Source organism: Notechis scutatus, chromosome 3, assembly GCF_049901735.1.
Source record: "Notechis scutatus isolate UNSWTSFEM ecotype Mainland chromosome 3, rNotScu1.2, whole genome shotgun sequence".
In the NCBI taxonomy this organism is placed as follows: Eukaryota; Metazoa; Chordata; class Lepidosauria; order Squamata; family Elapidae; genus Notechis; species Notechis scutatus.
This window is the reverse complement of record NC_142011.1, coordinates 157,431,036-157,445,943: the sequence shown is the minus strand read 5'-3', so window position 1 is coordinate 157,445,943 and position 14,908 is coordinate 157,431,036. Positions and strand designations below refer to the sequence as shown.

General features: G+C 34.4%; 1 protein-coding gene across 2 annotated transcripts in view; it reads left to right on the top strand.

The window, feature by feature from the left end:
* Positions 1-14,908, top strand: part of CEP192 (centrosomal protein 192) — a 66,490-nt gene that overhangs the window by 226 nt on the left and 51,356 nt on the right. The window contains exons 2-10 of one of the 2 annotated variants that reach the window (XM_026671962.2): positions 2,161-2,348; positions 3,579-3,698; positions 5,498-5,631; positions 7,296-7,345; positions 9,203-9,332; positions 9,551-9,684; positions 12,143-12,286; positions 12,436-12,574; positions 13,971-14,029. In XM_026671962.2, coding sequence (XP_026527747.2) covers positions 2,182-2,348; positions 3,579-3,698; positions 5,498-5,631; positions 7,296-7,345; positions 9,203-9,332; positions 9,551-9,684; positions 12,143-12,286; positions 12,436-12,574; positions 13,971-14,029 — 1,077 coding nt within the window. In that variant the 5' untranslated portion in view covers positions 2,161-2,181. The remainder of the gene's footprint in view (positions 1-2,160; positions 2,349-3,578; positions 3,699-5,497; positions 5,632-7,295; positions 7,346-9,202; positions 9,333-9,550; positions 9,685-12,142; positions 12,287-12,435; positions 12,575-13,970; positions 14,030-14,908) is intronic. The other variant, XM_087961481.1, reaches the window with a different exon arrangement.

Here is a 14,908-nt window from a genome sequence, read left to right as displayed (position 1 = left end):
TGAGAGCTTTGTTTTCTGCGCTCGCCGAAGGCGGCTAAATGCGAAAGGGGGGCGGGGGGAGGGGGCGGCGAAGAAGAAGTTAAGTCAGTTCCCGCTCTTCGTCGCGAGGCGATCGGAACTTCTTAGCGCTCCCCCCCCTTTTTTTTCCTACTCCCGCTGCGTTGGTGCCGTCGGTTCGAGGAGCCAGTTTCGCGTGCGAGCGACGCGCTGAGGTAGCGGGACGCGAATCCGGACCCCTCGCTCCATTTGATAGGGACGCGCTCTTGGCCAGGAGACGGAGATGAAATTGCGGTTCTCGTCCGAATGTTTTCGGCCGACGGGATTTTGAACACCTTATACGCATCCCAGGTGTTAGTTGCTTCCCTTACCTGAAGGGAGCCAGTGCCGAACAAAATTGGGTAAACTTTCGCTAGCACTGATCCCCGCAATTTACCGAAGGACCCAAACTGTTGTTTTCCGGATGTGTTGGGCTATGTGAGCCTATGAGAAATAGAGTTAAGATCTATCGCATCTGGTGGGCACCAGGTGGAGGGAAGGCTTATCCTTCTAAGGCTTAGAACAGGGGTGTCCAACCTTGGCAACTTTAAGACTTGTGGACTTCAACTCCCAGAATTCCTCAGCCAGCAAAGCTGGCTGAGGAATTCTGGGAGTTGAAGTCCACAAGTCTTAAAGTTGCCAAGGTTGGACACCCCTGGCTTAGAATGTCTTTAACCACTTGCAGACAAAGTGATGCCTACTGGGGCAGAAGAACCTAAATTTGTCAAGATTAAAATTAGAATAAGTTATGATACGATCCGATTAATGTGAATAACTGGGTGTTCCTCATGCATCTCCTTGTCTGCTTCAGATAGAGTTTTTCAACAAAGCTGAGTACAAATAACTCATTAAACAAGGGAGTTTTTAGGGCAGGCATATGAAGACATAGATCACAAAGGCTTTTAAGGAGCTTTTCTCCTTATTTCTTCATGTGCCTGCCATAAAAGGGACCCTTGTTTAATGAATTATTAGAAGTCTAACAGACTAGTTGGTTTTACAGAAATGTGAGACACAGGTAGACCTTGACTTACAACCACAAATGAGCCCAGAATTTAAGTTGCTAAGTGAGAAATTTGCTAAGTGAGTTTTGTCCCATTTTACGACTTTTCTTGTCATATTTGTTAACTAAAGCCATTAAATTAGTTATTAATGCAGCTATTCAATTAATAACACGGTTGTTAAGTGCATCTGGTTTCCCCATTGACTGTTTGTCAGAAGGTTGCAAAAGGGATCACATGACCACACGGCATTGCAGCCACCATAAATGTGAGTAAGTTGTGAAATCACAAAATATATATCGTGACCGTGGGAATGCTGCAATGGTCATAAGTGTGAAAAATGGTCATGTCTCTTTTCCATGTTGTAACTTCAAACGGACACTAAATGAACTGTTCTAAGTCGAGGACTACCTGTATTATGCAATTAAAATTGTTGAAATTTTTAGCTGAATGTTTTATTGGTAGAAGACAAGTGTGTAGAGTTTAGTTTGTTCCCTTGGTTTTGGACCACAATTCCGTTGTGTTTGGAGGTGTTGGCTGGGTCTGGTGGCAATTAAAGTCTAAATGTTAGGGAGGCAATAAGTTGTTTAACAGGATATAAAATGCACAGTATGAATGTCACATTCAGGTTTTGTTCTGTACCCAAGTCATTGATGGTAATTTCACTATACCATTTGTACAAGCTAGGATTCGTTTAAAAATCTTAATAAAAACATATTTCCCCCTTCATTTTTAGTATCTTTCAGATGCTGAACTCTCTGAAACAAAACATAATAAACATTTTAGCATTAAAAGCTAAAATTAAATCAATGCATGTGGTGATTAAACAGACTGATAATGTTGTAGGAAAGAATTCACCATGCTTTTTTATAGTGTAACAATTAAACAAGGCTACCTTTTTGGTAAAGTATTTAATACCAGTAAATTGTAATTGTAATTTTCAGAATTATACTTGATTATTGAGCTACTTTAGTTTTATGAAAGATAACTTTTATGTATTCAACATTTAGGAGTACGGTTATATAGTACAGTAGAAAAGTAATACATAGCAATGTTAGAATTATAAATTTAAAATTTATAAAATTATACATTTCCTTGTTGCTTATGTTTGCATTAAAACTTTCAGATACTATGAGACAAGAGTAATATGGAAGATTTCAAACCTATTGGGGATGAGATATTTCCAAGTGTTTTGATCAACTCTATAGATAACCATACCAATGAAACTTTAGACAACATCACACTTTCATCAAATCTTGGTCTTCCAGTTGCTGCTTCAACAGAAACCAGACAAAAAACTGGTTCTCAAAGCAGGTAATGCACTTAATAGAATGTGACTGAAAGATTTTTCATGGCTACTAATTGCTGAATCTTAAATTGTTTCCAGAACTAGTTTTTCATTTTGCAATGTTGAACTATATTTGTACAATATGCATAGCCACTGTTAACTTGACCAGGGTTTATCTTATTAATATATTGTAGTTCTTTTCATTTGCACGACATAGCCACAAATTTGCCTACTGCATTCTAGCATAATGTGCTTTTTAGATAAGGGCCTCATTATTTATTTTGATTTGACTTTTTAGAAAAATGGTTCAAATAAAATGTTAACAGCTGCTAAATACTTAAAATATAATTCATAATAACATGCCTTAGTGATCTAGTTAAATGGTGCAAGTGAACTGGCAAGAACTATTTGAAAATTCCATTGGTGCATTTGGGTCTTGCCCAATATGCTTATTCAGAGTTGATTTGTCCATGGTCTGTTTAAATAACTCCATTAAGGCAGTAAATTAGATACTTATAGATTGAATTTCTAAAATGTAGTAAATTAAAATGGGCTGGCAAGTTTGTGTCTCTTGCTGAGTGACAAGCACAATTTCTGTGCTTGGACTGGGGAAGACTAAGAAGAGATTTCATAGGAAGCCATACAGAGAAAGGGCTGTCATGAAAAAAAAAAGGAATAGAATTAAAGTATTTCTCTTTTTCCAGTAGGAAATTGTGAATGAAATTTGAATTGTGAATGCCATTTTGAATGAAAATTTCAGAAAAAAAACTAGATGAAAGAGCAAGAGCAGTTTGCTAGTGGATCAAAAGGTGTCAGTGGGTATCTATTTAAACAACTTGTTAGCCCATTGAGTAATATTGAATTCCTAAATTTGCACAAGCCAAACCATGAACTAATCACATACACTGGTTTGCTCAACTAAAAGTCACTAGCCTGCTATACTTTTTTCTAGTGTGTAGTACTATCCCATGAGTTGTGGCATGAACTAGATAATCCCTAGATTTCTTAAAATTCTGTAGTGAAACTCTCAGACTGCATATTTTTGGATACATAAATAATTTGGTCTAGTTGCTGGCATCCTTTAATACAGATACCTTGTCAAATTTGTGGCTGGAAAAAAATGAAAATTGTTTTTATCCTCCTTTATACTATAACTGTTTTTAATATAATCTTATTCTTCTGTTAAAAATCCCTGTACTTTTTTTCCAAGTTGAGAACATGAAGGACAAGTAACTATTTTATTTGTTTTCATGCAGACTTTCTGATCATGCTTCTTACATTGAAAGAAAACTTTTGGCCACATTAGCATCTTCCTGTGGTGGTGAACTTGATTCAGATCCAAGAAAAAATCTTATGTCTAACTTTCACGATACTGTGTAAGATTTATATTAACTTTTTGTACATTATTTGATGCAAAACTCTATAATTTTGGCATAATTAATAAGAATAGGTTATACTTCAATATTTCCTATTGTTTCCTAAAAGGACCATGTCTGTTTATGGATTAGAATTTTAGGAATAAATTAACACTATTCCTAATTCTCAAAATGCATTTGATAAGTTTCACAAAAATACTACAGATAATCCTTGACTCATGACCATAACTGAACTCAAAATTTCCATTGCTAAAGGAGTGTTATTTTGTTTTTTGTATTTTGTTCAGTGAATTTTGTCCCACTTTAAGTCCTTTTTTGCCACAGTTGTTAAGTTAATCACTGCAATTGTTAAATTAGTAACACAGTTATTAAATGAATCTGGCTTCCTCATTGACTTTTCTTGTAAGAAAGTTGCAAAAGGTGATCACATCACCCCAGGACACTGCAACCGTCATAAACCTGAGTCAGTTGCCAGGCATCTGAATTTTGGTCATGTGACCAGGAAGCTGCTGCAGTGGTCGTAAGTGTGAAAAATGATTGTCACTTTTTCAGTGCTATTGTAACATTGAAAGATTACTAAATGAATGGTTGTAAATCAAGGACTACCTATCGTCAAAATTTCTTATTAAATATTCTTATTCAAATAAATAAGCTAATATTTTAATACATATTTCTAACATTTTAATGACAGTTAGTCTGATTTTGACCACAGTATGGTCACCAAATTTATTTTTTTCTGTAAGGAAGAGTCTTATATGATCTTTTGATTTTGTTCCTCATGTATCTCTGTGATGACCTGGGGTGTGGCACAAAGGCAACCCAGCCAGATAATAAGTAGGGGTCCCTTTATTAGCTCCAACTTTGCCTCCAATATCCTGATTACCTTCCGGTCTGGAGAAAAAACTCTCCCAGGAACCTGCAACAGCCTTTGGCTGCAGATATTCCAATCCAAAACAGTGTAAACAGAAAACTTTAAACTATAAATCCAACAAAGCAAGATAAGGTAATAAATCCGGCAGGGCAAAATAAGGAGTTCCAGAAGTGAAGTAACATAGCAGTAAATCAAACCAGTTGGGAAGGTGCCAGGAACTCAGATAACAGCAGCCAACATCCTGACAAATGCCCCTCCCAACTGCCTCTCCTTTAAATTCCCTCCCCAGGTGTGCCTTGTGAAGGGAATCAGGGCCCTTTCTTCCCTCGTAAGCCACGCAACCCACTTTGTTCTCTTCTCCGTTCTTCCCTGCATGCCCTAAGATGAGGGGGTGGGCCTTGGTCTTCCTCTGAACCCCCTCTCTCTTGTTCTACCTCTTCCCTGCTCTGCCCAGCCTGACTTTGCCCTTCTGTGTTTCCTCCACAGCCAACGGAGCCACTCTTCTGCTCCCTGACAGCTGTTCGTCTTCCTCCTCAGATTCAGACTCCGAAGGGGGCATGATAATCTTGGCCTTCCCTAGATTATATAGTAATTCCTAAGCAAAGTGGCTTTTTAATTGTATATTTATCATCCGGTTTTATGGTGTACTGATAGAGAAATGACTTTACAGTTGAAAAACAATTCTGTGACAAATTAACTTTAAATTTTCTTTTTGAAACTCTGAAATTAGATGAACAACTGATTGGTTACATATTTTAAAAAGACAGAAGTACACTTGTATATATTTACAATCTGTTTTTTAAATATTTGCCTTTAAATAGAAACAGATTTATTATTACAAAAAAGAAATGATATTTAGCTAAAAAGTACTTTTTGAGTTTTTTAAAATCTAAATTCATGATTAAAAACCTAATTCTAACTTTCCCAGGGAAAATTTTGATAATGCTGCTGAGATTATACTGGAGCCACCCCAAAAATTTTTTCAAAGAAGACAAAGCGAAAATTCTACTGATGATTGCTTAGACAAAAATCCAAATAGCTTCCATGAAAAACATTTAGAAGGTATGCAGTTTTAGCTTTGTCTGTTGAGTTTTAGCATTATCAAGAAATCCACAACAAATCAAATTTCTGGAGTTGTGTTCAATATGGTGTTTTATTCTAATATGTAAAAATATTGGTGTAATGAATATATGCTGTATTAATTGTAACTGTAATCTTATTTGTCAGTTAAGTAACATCAAATAATATCTGTTTCTAAAATAAAAACCCCAACATCTGCATACAGGTAGTTCTCAACTAATGACTTGTTGTTTAATGACTATTAAGACAGAATTCAGAAAAGCTATTAACGACCTGTTCTCAAAGTTATGATTATCTCCTCCTTGGTTACATGATTGCATTTTGGTCTCTTGGCAACTGGCTTAAATTTAAAGCCAGTTGTGGTGTCTTGCAGTCATGTGACTGCAATTTATAGCTGCTTTTCTGGTTTTCTGGTTTTTGCCATTTTCTGGCAAAAAAAATACCCATTCATAAAAATTGACTTGGTTATGACTCGTTTTACTGCCATAGTAAAAATGATTGTAAAATTGAGTCCAGTCACAGGTTGGTTTGACTTACAAATCATTATGATTGTAAGTTGAGGTGTGCTTGTAATGGAAGCATACACACATTTCCATTAATGTAACTGTTTGAAAAAGGGCTTCAGAGCAGAATCTATTGGCAAATCTGAGATTACTAGGGAAGTCTGTAGAAATGTAACGTAATGATAATTCATCATTATTGATTCCCAGATTCTCAGCAAATAGCTAAGGTATTTCAAAACAAAGTCTATGAATCTTAAGGGAGCTCTAGGTAATGTTATAGGACACGCATGTCATGTGCAAAGATGGCGGCACCCAGTTGATGCCGGTACCGGGCCGCGGCGTCAAAAAGGTTGGGGATCACTGTTATAGGACACGCATGCCATGTGCCGGATTGTGACGTATCATGACTTTTGCCTTTGCAGAGTCAGGGTGGGTGTGGCCTGCGTATGACAAGCCTGCTATAGGAAGTAAGGATAATAAATAAGAGCAGAATGGGAGTAAAACCTATTACATCTTTTTGGTTCTGAAATCTAAAATTTTTTCCCAAAGGTAGAAATTGTGGTTGTAAATTGCGGTCTACCTGTAGTTTATTATCTTACTTTACATAATAATAGTAAATCTGTTCATTGACAGAATCTTCATATAATCGGAAGTGCAGTCAGCTCAAAAGAGAGTAATATCACATCTTTGGATAAAAAAGTGCTAATAAGGGAGGGGGTTGAGAAGGAGCATAAACTTTTAAGAAATAAAACATTTTTACCTAGACTGCCAAATATTTTCAGATACAATTCAATTGTAAACTTCCCCAATAATATACTTGTAACACTTAGATTTTAATTTTTGTGCATATTTAATTGATCAGTTTTATTTTGTTAATTGCCTGGATCATCTTGTAAGACAGAAATGGGGGGTAGAATTATAAATTAATTCACGAACAAGGTAAAATCCATTATTATTATTTGAATGATTGACGATTCATATATGTTATAAGTTCTAATTAAAAAAATAACATTCATGTCTGATGTTAATAGGAAGACTTGGTTATGTTATCTACTTGCAATGCAAGAGAAACTTGATTTTTTAAAAATATGATTGTCATTTATCATTTTTATGGATCTGTTTGTTACATTCTTTCACTTTCAGATTTGACAACTAAAGAATATATTTCCTTGGAAAAAGAAAATGAAAAGCGGGTAACTTTTTTTTACAATCTGTTAAAGTACATATATGCATCCTATAATTTCATTTTCCATTTCTGAACAATTACACTATTTAAACAAATATTTGTAATCAACCTAAGGACTTTTGCACTGTTCAGATTATTTCTTACTCCAGTTTGTACTTTATGAGATATCAAGCATGCTATGTACTTTTTTTGTAAAACTTATATGGTAAGCACACTAAACCAAAATTTCACATGTGAATGGAGTGCTTTCTTTTTTAATCTGTAAGAACCCTTATGTTAGATTTTTCATTAATAGTTTAGGAGAAAGGCTATCAGAACAGGTCAACATTTTTTTTGCTGAGACAAAATATCTGGAAAGTTAATGCTCAAAATGTATAATCTGTATTGATATTTAGTTTTAAAACTGCAAATTTTTGCCAAGTGATCATAAAATGTGAATAGTAATAATCTATGTTGGCTTTCTGAATGAACTAAACAGGTAATATATAGAATTTGTAAGAAGATACTTTGATACCATTACATTAAATGAAGCCAGGACATTCATATACAATATTATTGATGGGAGAAAAATTAGGCCTTTTTTGTCTTTCCTGTCATTTCAACAATCCTGATAAATGCTGCTGCTTGTTATTTCCCTGATATCCAATCAGACATCAGGAGATGAGGGAATTAACATTTTTATCCATCCGATAGCACAAAGACAAGTAAGAACCTGTAGATTGATGTCCTCTAATATAAAACCCCTTCAGCCAGTCATCTATTTTTAACTGGGAAGTTATTCTTAGCTGTGGTTGACTGGGTTTGTACATTATGCTCAGCTCAATCTCTTCTTGTCCATGATTTGAGAAATTACGAAATGGAACACATTTTGACAAAACTGAAAAAATCATGAATTAATATAGGATCGAACAAGCCATTATTTTTCTTGCCTTCTTTTATATAGTTGTGATGATCCAAAACGATTTTATCCTACAATTTTATAGAACAATCCAAAAGTTGATCTCCACTGTTTATCTTCTATAACAATGCCTTTATGGTATTAGCCCAATGTTTCAATCTTTATCTTAATAAATCTGAGCACAGCTGGTGCTCCTAAATTGATAATTGGATAGTTACTAAACATTCCCAAATATTTTCGTAATTACTCATTTCTGGGTTAGTGCTTTATATTTAGGTAGTCTCCATTTAATTGTCCATTTTTTATTAATGAAATGTATTTGTCGCCCAATTATAAGCCATTTATCAGCCTGAATAGGTGCTCATAATTCTCTGCAACACTTGTTTATCCTGGTTCATTCATAAAACAATTAAACAGAACTAGTCCTAGATCAAACATTTAGAAGATCCCATTGCAATACTCATCTGTACTCAGTTTCTTTAATCAGTTGCTAATCTATAAGGTTATAATTCTTTTATAATTTAGGATCTTCTGGTGTGAAGTTTTGTTGAAATTTTTTGGAAGTTCGGGTATCTAAAATACCTGCATAGTTATGTAAAGCTCTATGGAGTGGCATATAAGCCTAAGTGCTATTGCTATATAAAATATCCATATAAACCATGTATTTGTTGACACTTTAAAAATTCCAAATATTTGATAAATCAGAATTTCCATCTTGGTTATTGAAATGGTAAGATTCATTTTTTTAATTTAATATTTTCTACTAATCTATGTTGTATACAGTTAAGAGATTTTAATTTTCTTGGATCTACTTTTAACCATTCATGTGGGACTTAAATGGAATAATTTTTATATAAGTTCATTGTATCCATCCGGTGAGTTTTTCTTGGGACCTTATGTCAGTAGATTAACTTATGAATTTTTCAGATTATCAAACAAGTAATTTATTAAAATTAATGTTTGCAGTTTGCTTCATTAGATCCTGATCAGAATGAGATAGCAAGTGAAACAGTCAGCAATTCTGTGGCTGGCTTTTCCAGATTTATAGAAAATGAGAAATTGCTGAGCTTTGAGAGCCTGGAAGAATGTTCTGCAGGTATGAGATTAAAAAGATAAAATCTGGGGAATTTCTTCTGCTTCTACTAATGGTGATATACCATATCAACAAACAGATCATTGCATGTATTGAGTTCATGCAACTAAATGCTAATTTTAAATAACATCTCTATTAAAAACAATAAACAACCTTCTAGAGATCACTGATGATGATGTGAAACATTAGTGTTAATAGCAAACCTTTCTTTTCTATATTAGATGATGATATTGGAGATGAAGAGTTCTGTGATGATCAGTTGGAAGCGTATTTTGAACAGCTTGTACTGCCAGAAGTTGAAGATGCAGAGGAACACGGGGACTATATTAAAAGCATGGAATTACCTCCAGAACAGGTATCCCTAAATGAAAAATCTGTCACTGTAATATTGAACATTTCATATTGACAGTTTCACTTTCTGAAACAATGCAATAAAGTTGGTAGCTTAAAGAAGAAGCTAAAATGAAGGTTTATAAAAGGATGTAAATCTGTTGCTTGAGGTATGGAAATATGTAAGCTAAGCATTCTGTTTAAAAACATATTCCCATCTAGGCATGTGTAGCGCATACTGTTTGGGAGAACTCTATTCAGGTAGTCCTTGACTTACAACAGTTCATTTAGTAACTGTTCAAAATTAAAATGGCACTGAAAAAGTGACTTATGACCATTTTTCACACTTATGACCATTGCAGCATTCCCATGCTCATGTGATCCAAAAGCAGGTGCTTGGCAATTGACTCATATTTACAACGGATTCAGTGTCCTGGGATCATGTGATCCTCTATTGTGATTTTCCCACAAGCAAGATCGATGGGGAAGTCAAATTCACTTGACAACCATGATACTAACTTATCAACTGCAGTGGTTTTCTTAACTGTGGCAAGAAAGGTTGTAAAATGCTTCAAAACTCACTTTACAAATGTCTCACTTAAGAACAGAAATTTTGGATGCAATTATGGTTGTGAGTCAAGGTCTACCTGTATGATTTTTCCTTCAGAGAATGCTGAATAACCCAGCCCATGCTGTTATATGGGCCTCTTCACCTTCCAAACAGGGAAACCACTGCTTAGAGAAGGCTATAAAGCACTGTGGAACAGTATATAAATCTAAGTGCTATTGCTGTTGCTATCTCTTGTTGAACAGGATAAACCAGCCAGAGTCAATTTTGAGGAAACCTATAGGGATCTTAGGACCTTGCCTGCATGATTACAATATATGACACATTGAGTTGTGCTCTGAAATCTACAGAAAACCTACAGAAATGCAATGACTACAAAATTGGTATTATTCAGATGAATCAGCTGTACTTGTTGGAATGCAGGCGGATTTTGTATTAGTTGCAGTTTCCTGGTACTCTAAAGGGAGCACAGGTACAGTGCATTGCAGCAATACAATCTTGAAACAAGGAAGACCTGAGGGGCTACTGCCAGAGTTTCTGCTCAAAAAAGTTCGTTAATGGTACAAATTTTGAAGCTAGACCAAAGCCACACTGGCTGCAGATTCTACCTGTTGATTTAGATTTAGAGTCACAATTCAGAAGAATTCCCAAATTGTGAATGTATTTCTTTGAGCTAGGAAACCTCTTGTCAAATTCGTTGCTGTTCCTTTGGAAGCAAAAAATTTTCCGCACATATTTTTACCAAGAATAAGTAAAAGAGGATAGGATATGATTCCTGAAATATCAGCAAATGTCTGTGTTTCTTTGGAATTCAGTTTATCTTCCAGTTTCCTAAGCGGAAGGCTTGTTTATGGCTTTTGATGATCTAATAAGCAGCTATCTCTTAAATAATAATGGAGGATTTTTCAGATACTATAGGGTGAATCTCACTCCAGCTGTAAATGTACTATCAGACTATCAACTTCTCATGGATGCTGGGCAAATAGCCACTATTTCCTAGTATTTAACTTAACTTTGCTTTGTCCCATCCAGTTATTTACAGCATCTAAACACAAAGTAAGGATCTCCAAAGCATCTCCTATTTGGCTCTGAGTGGATCAGTATAATAGTGATTGGTAATTCATCTTGAAGCAACAGATTACCTTCAGCAGCACCTTCATGTAGATGATAAATAATGTAATGTGGATGAGAAAACCAAGCTCTTCATATCTCATATGAAATAGGTATTCATCCTATATCATTATTAATAGTCCCGCTGGACTAGGAAAGAAGATATCCACTGTTCTACGAGTCAGTCCTTTCAAGAGCTCTGGAAAGATACTGCAGTCAGTAGTATCAAAAGTACCTGGGAGAGAGGTCCCTACAAAGTCATTCACGATAACAAACAAAATTTGTTTCTATCCCATATCAGTCTGAATTTAGATTGAAAAGACCCAGACAGCTACCTTTATCAGGAACTTTTGCAGTTGAAGCCCCATAGCTTTTTCCAAAAAGAGAAGATTATAGAGTTTGAGTGGAAATTGTCTAATGTGTCTAAGAGTTGTCTTGGATGAGATAGATGAGTGGCTATATAAATTTGATTATAAATATAACCTGCTTGCACATGTATGTTTACACATACTTACATGCATGCAAATATTCAAGTATGTTATGGGCACACATTTATTGGAATGGAGAGGATTGGTTTATGCTTAAGAATTACAAAGTGAATTGATTCTTTAATTATAAGAAATAATACCTGGTTGTTTTAATTGAAATATTTTCTGCACTGGCTTCAATTTTGGTCAAGTAAATTTATTTTTATTAGTGTAAAGTGGAACTAAAATAAACATGATTAACATTAAGTAGATAATATCAGAGATTAAATTAGACATTTTGGTTAAAAATTTGAAATTTAAACGTTTAACTTCTTCAGGAAAAATTTCAGATTCCAACAGTTTATCAAGCAGCAGTAAGAAATCATTCTCCTATTGCAAGTTATGAAGAATCATATGATGTTAAGGAAACACATTACAGTATGCAAGAACAATTCAAGTTGCCCACAATTACAAGGCAAGAGGTACAGGATAATTAAACTTAGTTACATTTTTAGTGGAAATCAGTCTTAATATTACTAGAACTTTTTAGTTATGAACTTCAACAGATTGTAAATATATTTATTAAGTCTACATACATTGTAAGTTGTCTTTTATTTCCTTCCTATGGAAGAACAATGAAAACTCTAAATCTAATCCTAAATCAGAGTACCATAAGAGTTCTGATAAACTTCCTGTGGGAACAGCAGCAAATCTTTCTGAAATCAAAAGCAGAAAAACAGATTCTCAACATACTTGTTCAGAGATAGAAGGTAAGATAACTTTGTAACTTATTTTCATTAATGCTTTTTTTGAATGTGTTAATCTTATCTAATTACCTAGATAACACCTTTACGTGTAAAAATAAATTGAGTAAGTAAAAATGTTACATGTATGAAGTTTAAAAAGAAAACCTAAAATGTTTTAAGGCCACAACGTTGTTGGAATATTTTGCCTTCTAAATACTGGCTACTTTTAATTAAGAAATTTGAGATGAGCATTTATGTATTAACTGATAACCGATGGTATCAAATAATAATATGTAATGGAAAAGCAATACTCTTGTAATATAGTTTTATTCCAAAAAATAGCTTACATTTATTTTAAAATATTAAAATATTGGTACATTGGAGCTTATGCTTCTAAAAACACAAGAGTGGTGAAGCCAAAGATACGGCAAGGTGCATCATTGCCTTCTAGTTTAGAGCAACTCTACCCTGAAAAGCAATAGCACTTAGACTTATATATCGCTTTATAGTGCTTTACAGCCCTCCCTAAGCAGTTTACAGAGTCAGTATATTGTGCTCAACAATCTGGATCTTCATTTTACCCACCTCAGAAGGATGGAAGGCTGAGTCAACCTTGAGCCTGGTGGGATTTGAACTGCCAAATTGCAGCAACCAGCAGTCAGCTGAAGTAACCTGCTGTCAACTAAAAAATATTTCTTTGGTCTTTTTAGTTATCAGCAGAAAGGGAGGGGGGGAAAGCAGTGCATTCCTTAAATGCTTGAGATAATTGCTTTGGCAACCCTGGCATGCAAAATTATTACTGGAGAGCATGATTTATGACTCTTGGCTATGGATGTGCCTCATTGGAGAATATACATCCAGGGGTGGCGGGAAAACCAGGGTCGAGGGTGAAATGAATGATGTGTCAAGAGTCAACTGCAACCAGGAAACGCCAACCTATCAACTTCCAATAAATCAATCTTTTTTACTCTGAGAGATGCGGTTAGAGACTTATGATTTGAATGGGGGTGCATGTTGGAGTCCCGACACCTGCAGTACTGCACTCTAACAACTGTGCCACTGTGGCTCAGGGATTACAGAATAGGGACTACAGGGTTGTAAAAAGGGAGTTTAGAGGCTGAGGTTAAAAACCCCAATATGTACAAACCAGATTGGAAAATGTACATGAAAAAATAATGTATACCATAAAGAAATAATCATACATCACTGATATGTACCTATTTAGCTACAGATCTTTCTGTGAATTAATATATTAAAATTGGAAAGACAAATAAATGAGCAAATGGTATCTTAAGCTCTAATTTAGCATTGTTTTAGTTATATATCACACTTTGTCAGCCCAAACAATTTAATAGGATTATTGTAGGAAAACAGGACACACATATATAATAAAATGAAAATTGTATTTTTATAATTGCAGACTATCATGGATATGATAGGGAAGATGGAATATTCAAATTTACTACAGATGGCAGAAATGTAAGTTCAGGATGTAAGTCCTAATAATTTGTTGTAATAGACTATTTTTTAAATCTTGTATAAAATATTTTGAGTGTTTATTAGATGCAATTTTTTTGCTTTTGAAAAAAAATCTCACTTATCAATCTTCTTTTGACTGTCTATTAGGGATGTTTCATTGTTGTTTTGCATTTGCAAAAAAAATTCCTCTATTTCAAATGCAAGTTCAATACAAATTCTTGCTCTTATGGTTTTAAAACTAATAGTTTGTATTTCATTTTGTTACCTAAGACTGTGCATTTAAATGTTGTCCTGAAACATATCTGCATAATTGTCATATATATAAATATTTAGTTATGACATTTGCACACAAGAAAGAAAAGGGAGAAATAGTTACATCTTGACCACTTTTCTAACTTAACAATGTCCCTTAAAAAGACATAACCATTAAAGTTTTAGTCATAAAAATATTTTAAAAAACAAAATAAAATTATATTCAGAACTAGGAAGATTAAAATTTTATTTAGTTTTCTGTGATAGGAATCTAGTTATTTAACAAGTCATAAAGGAAACTAGTAAACCTACTGTGGAGATCATTTAACTGGATGAATACTATTATTTTAAAGGTTGTCTCAAGCCTTGGAATATATAAATCTCATTAGGATTGCTAAGAAAAGCCAACCGTCTTGAGAGAGAAGCATTTGGAACAGGAACTCCATAAGACAATTTACAGTGAAAAGACTTTGGAAATAGTAATTAATACATCTAATCAGTAAACAGTTAATATCTCAAAATCAATAAGCACACAATATTTTATAATATATATTGTACAGAACCACTGAAACTTTTGCAACATCTCCAAAAATAGTTCTATATGAAATACAGATGCTTCTTGACTTA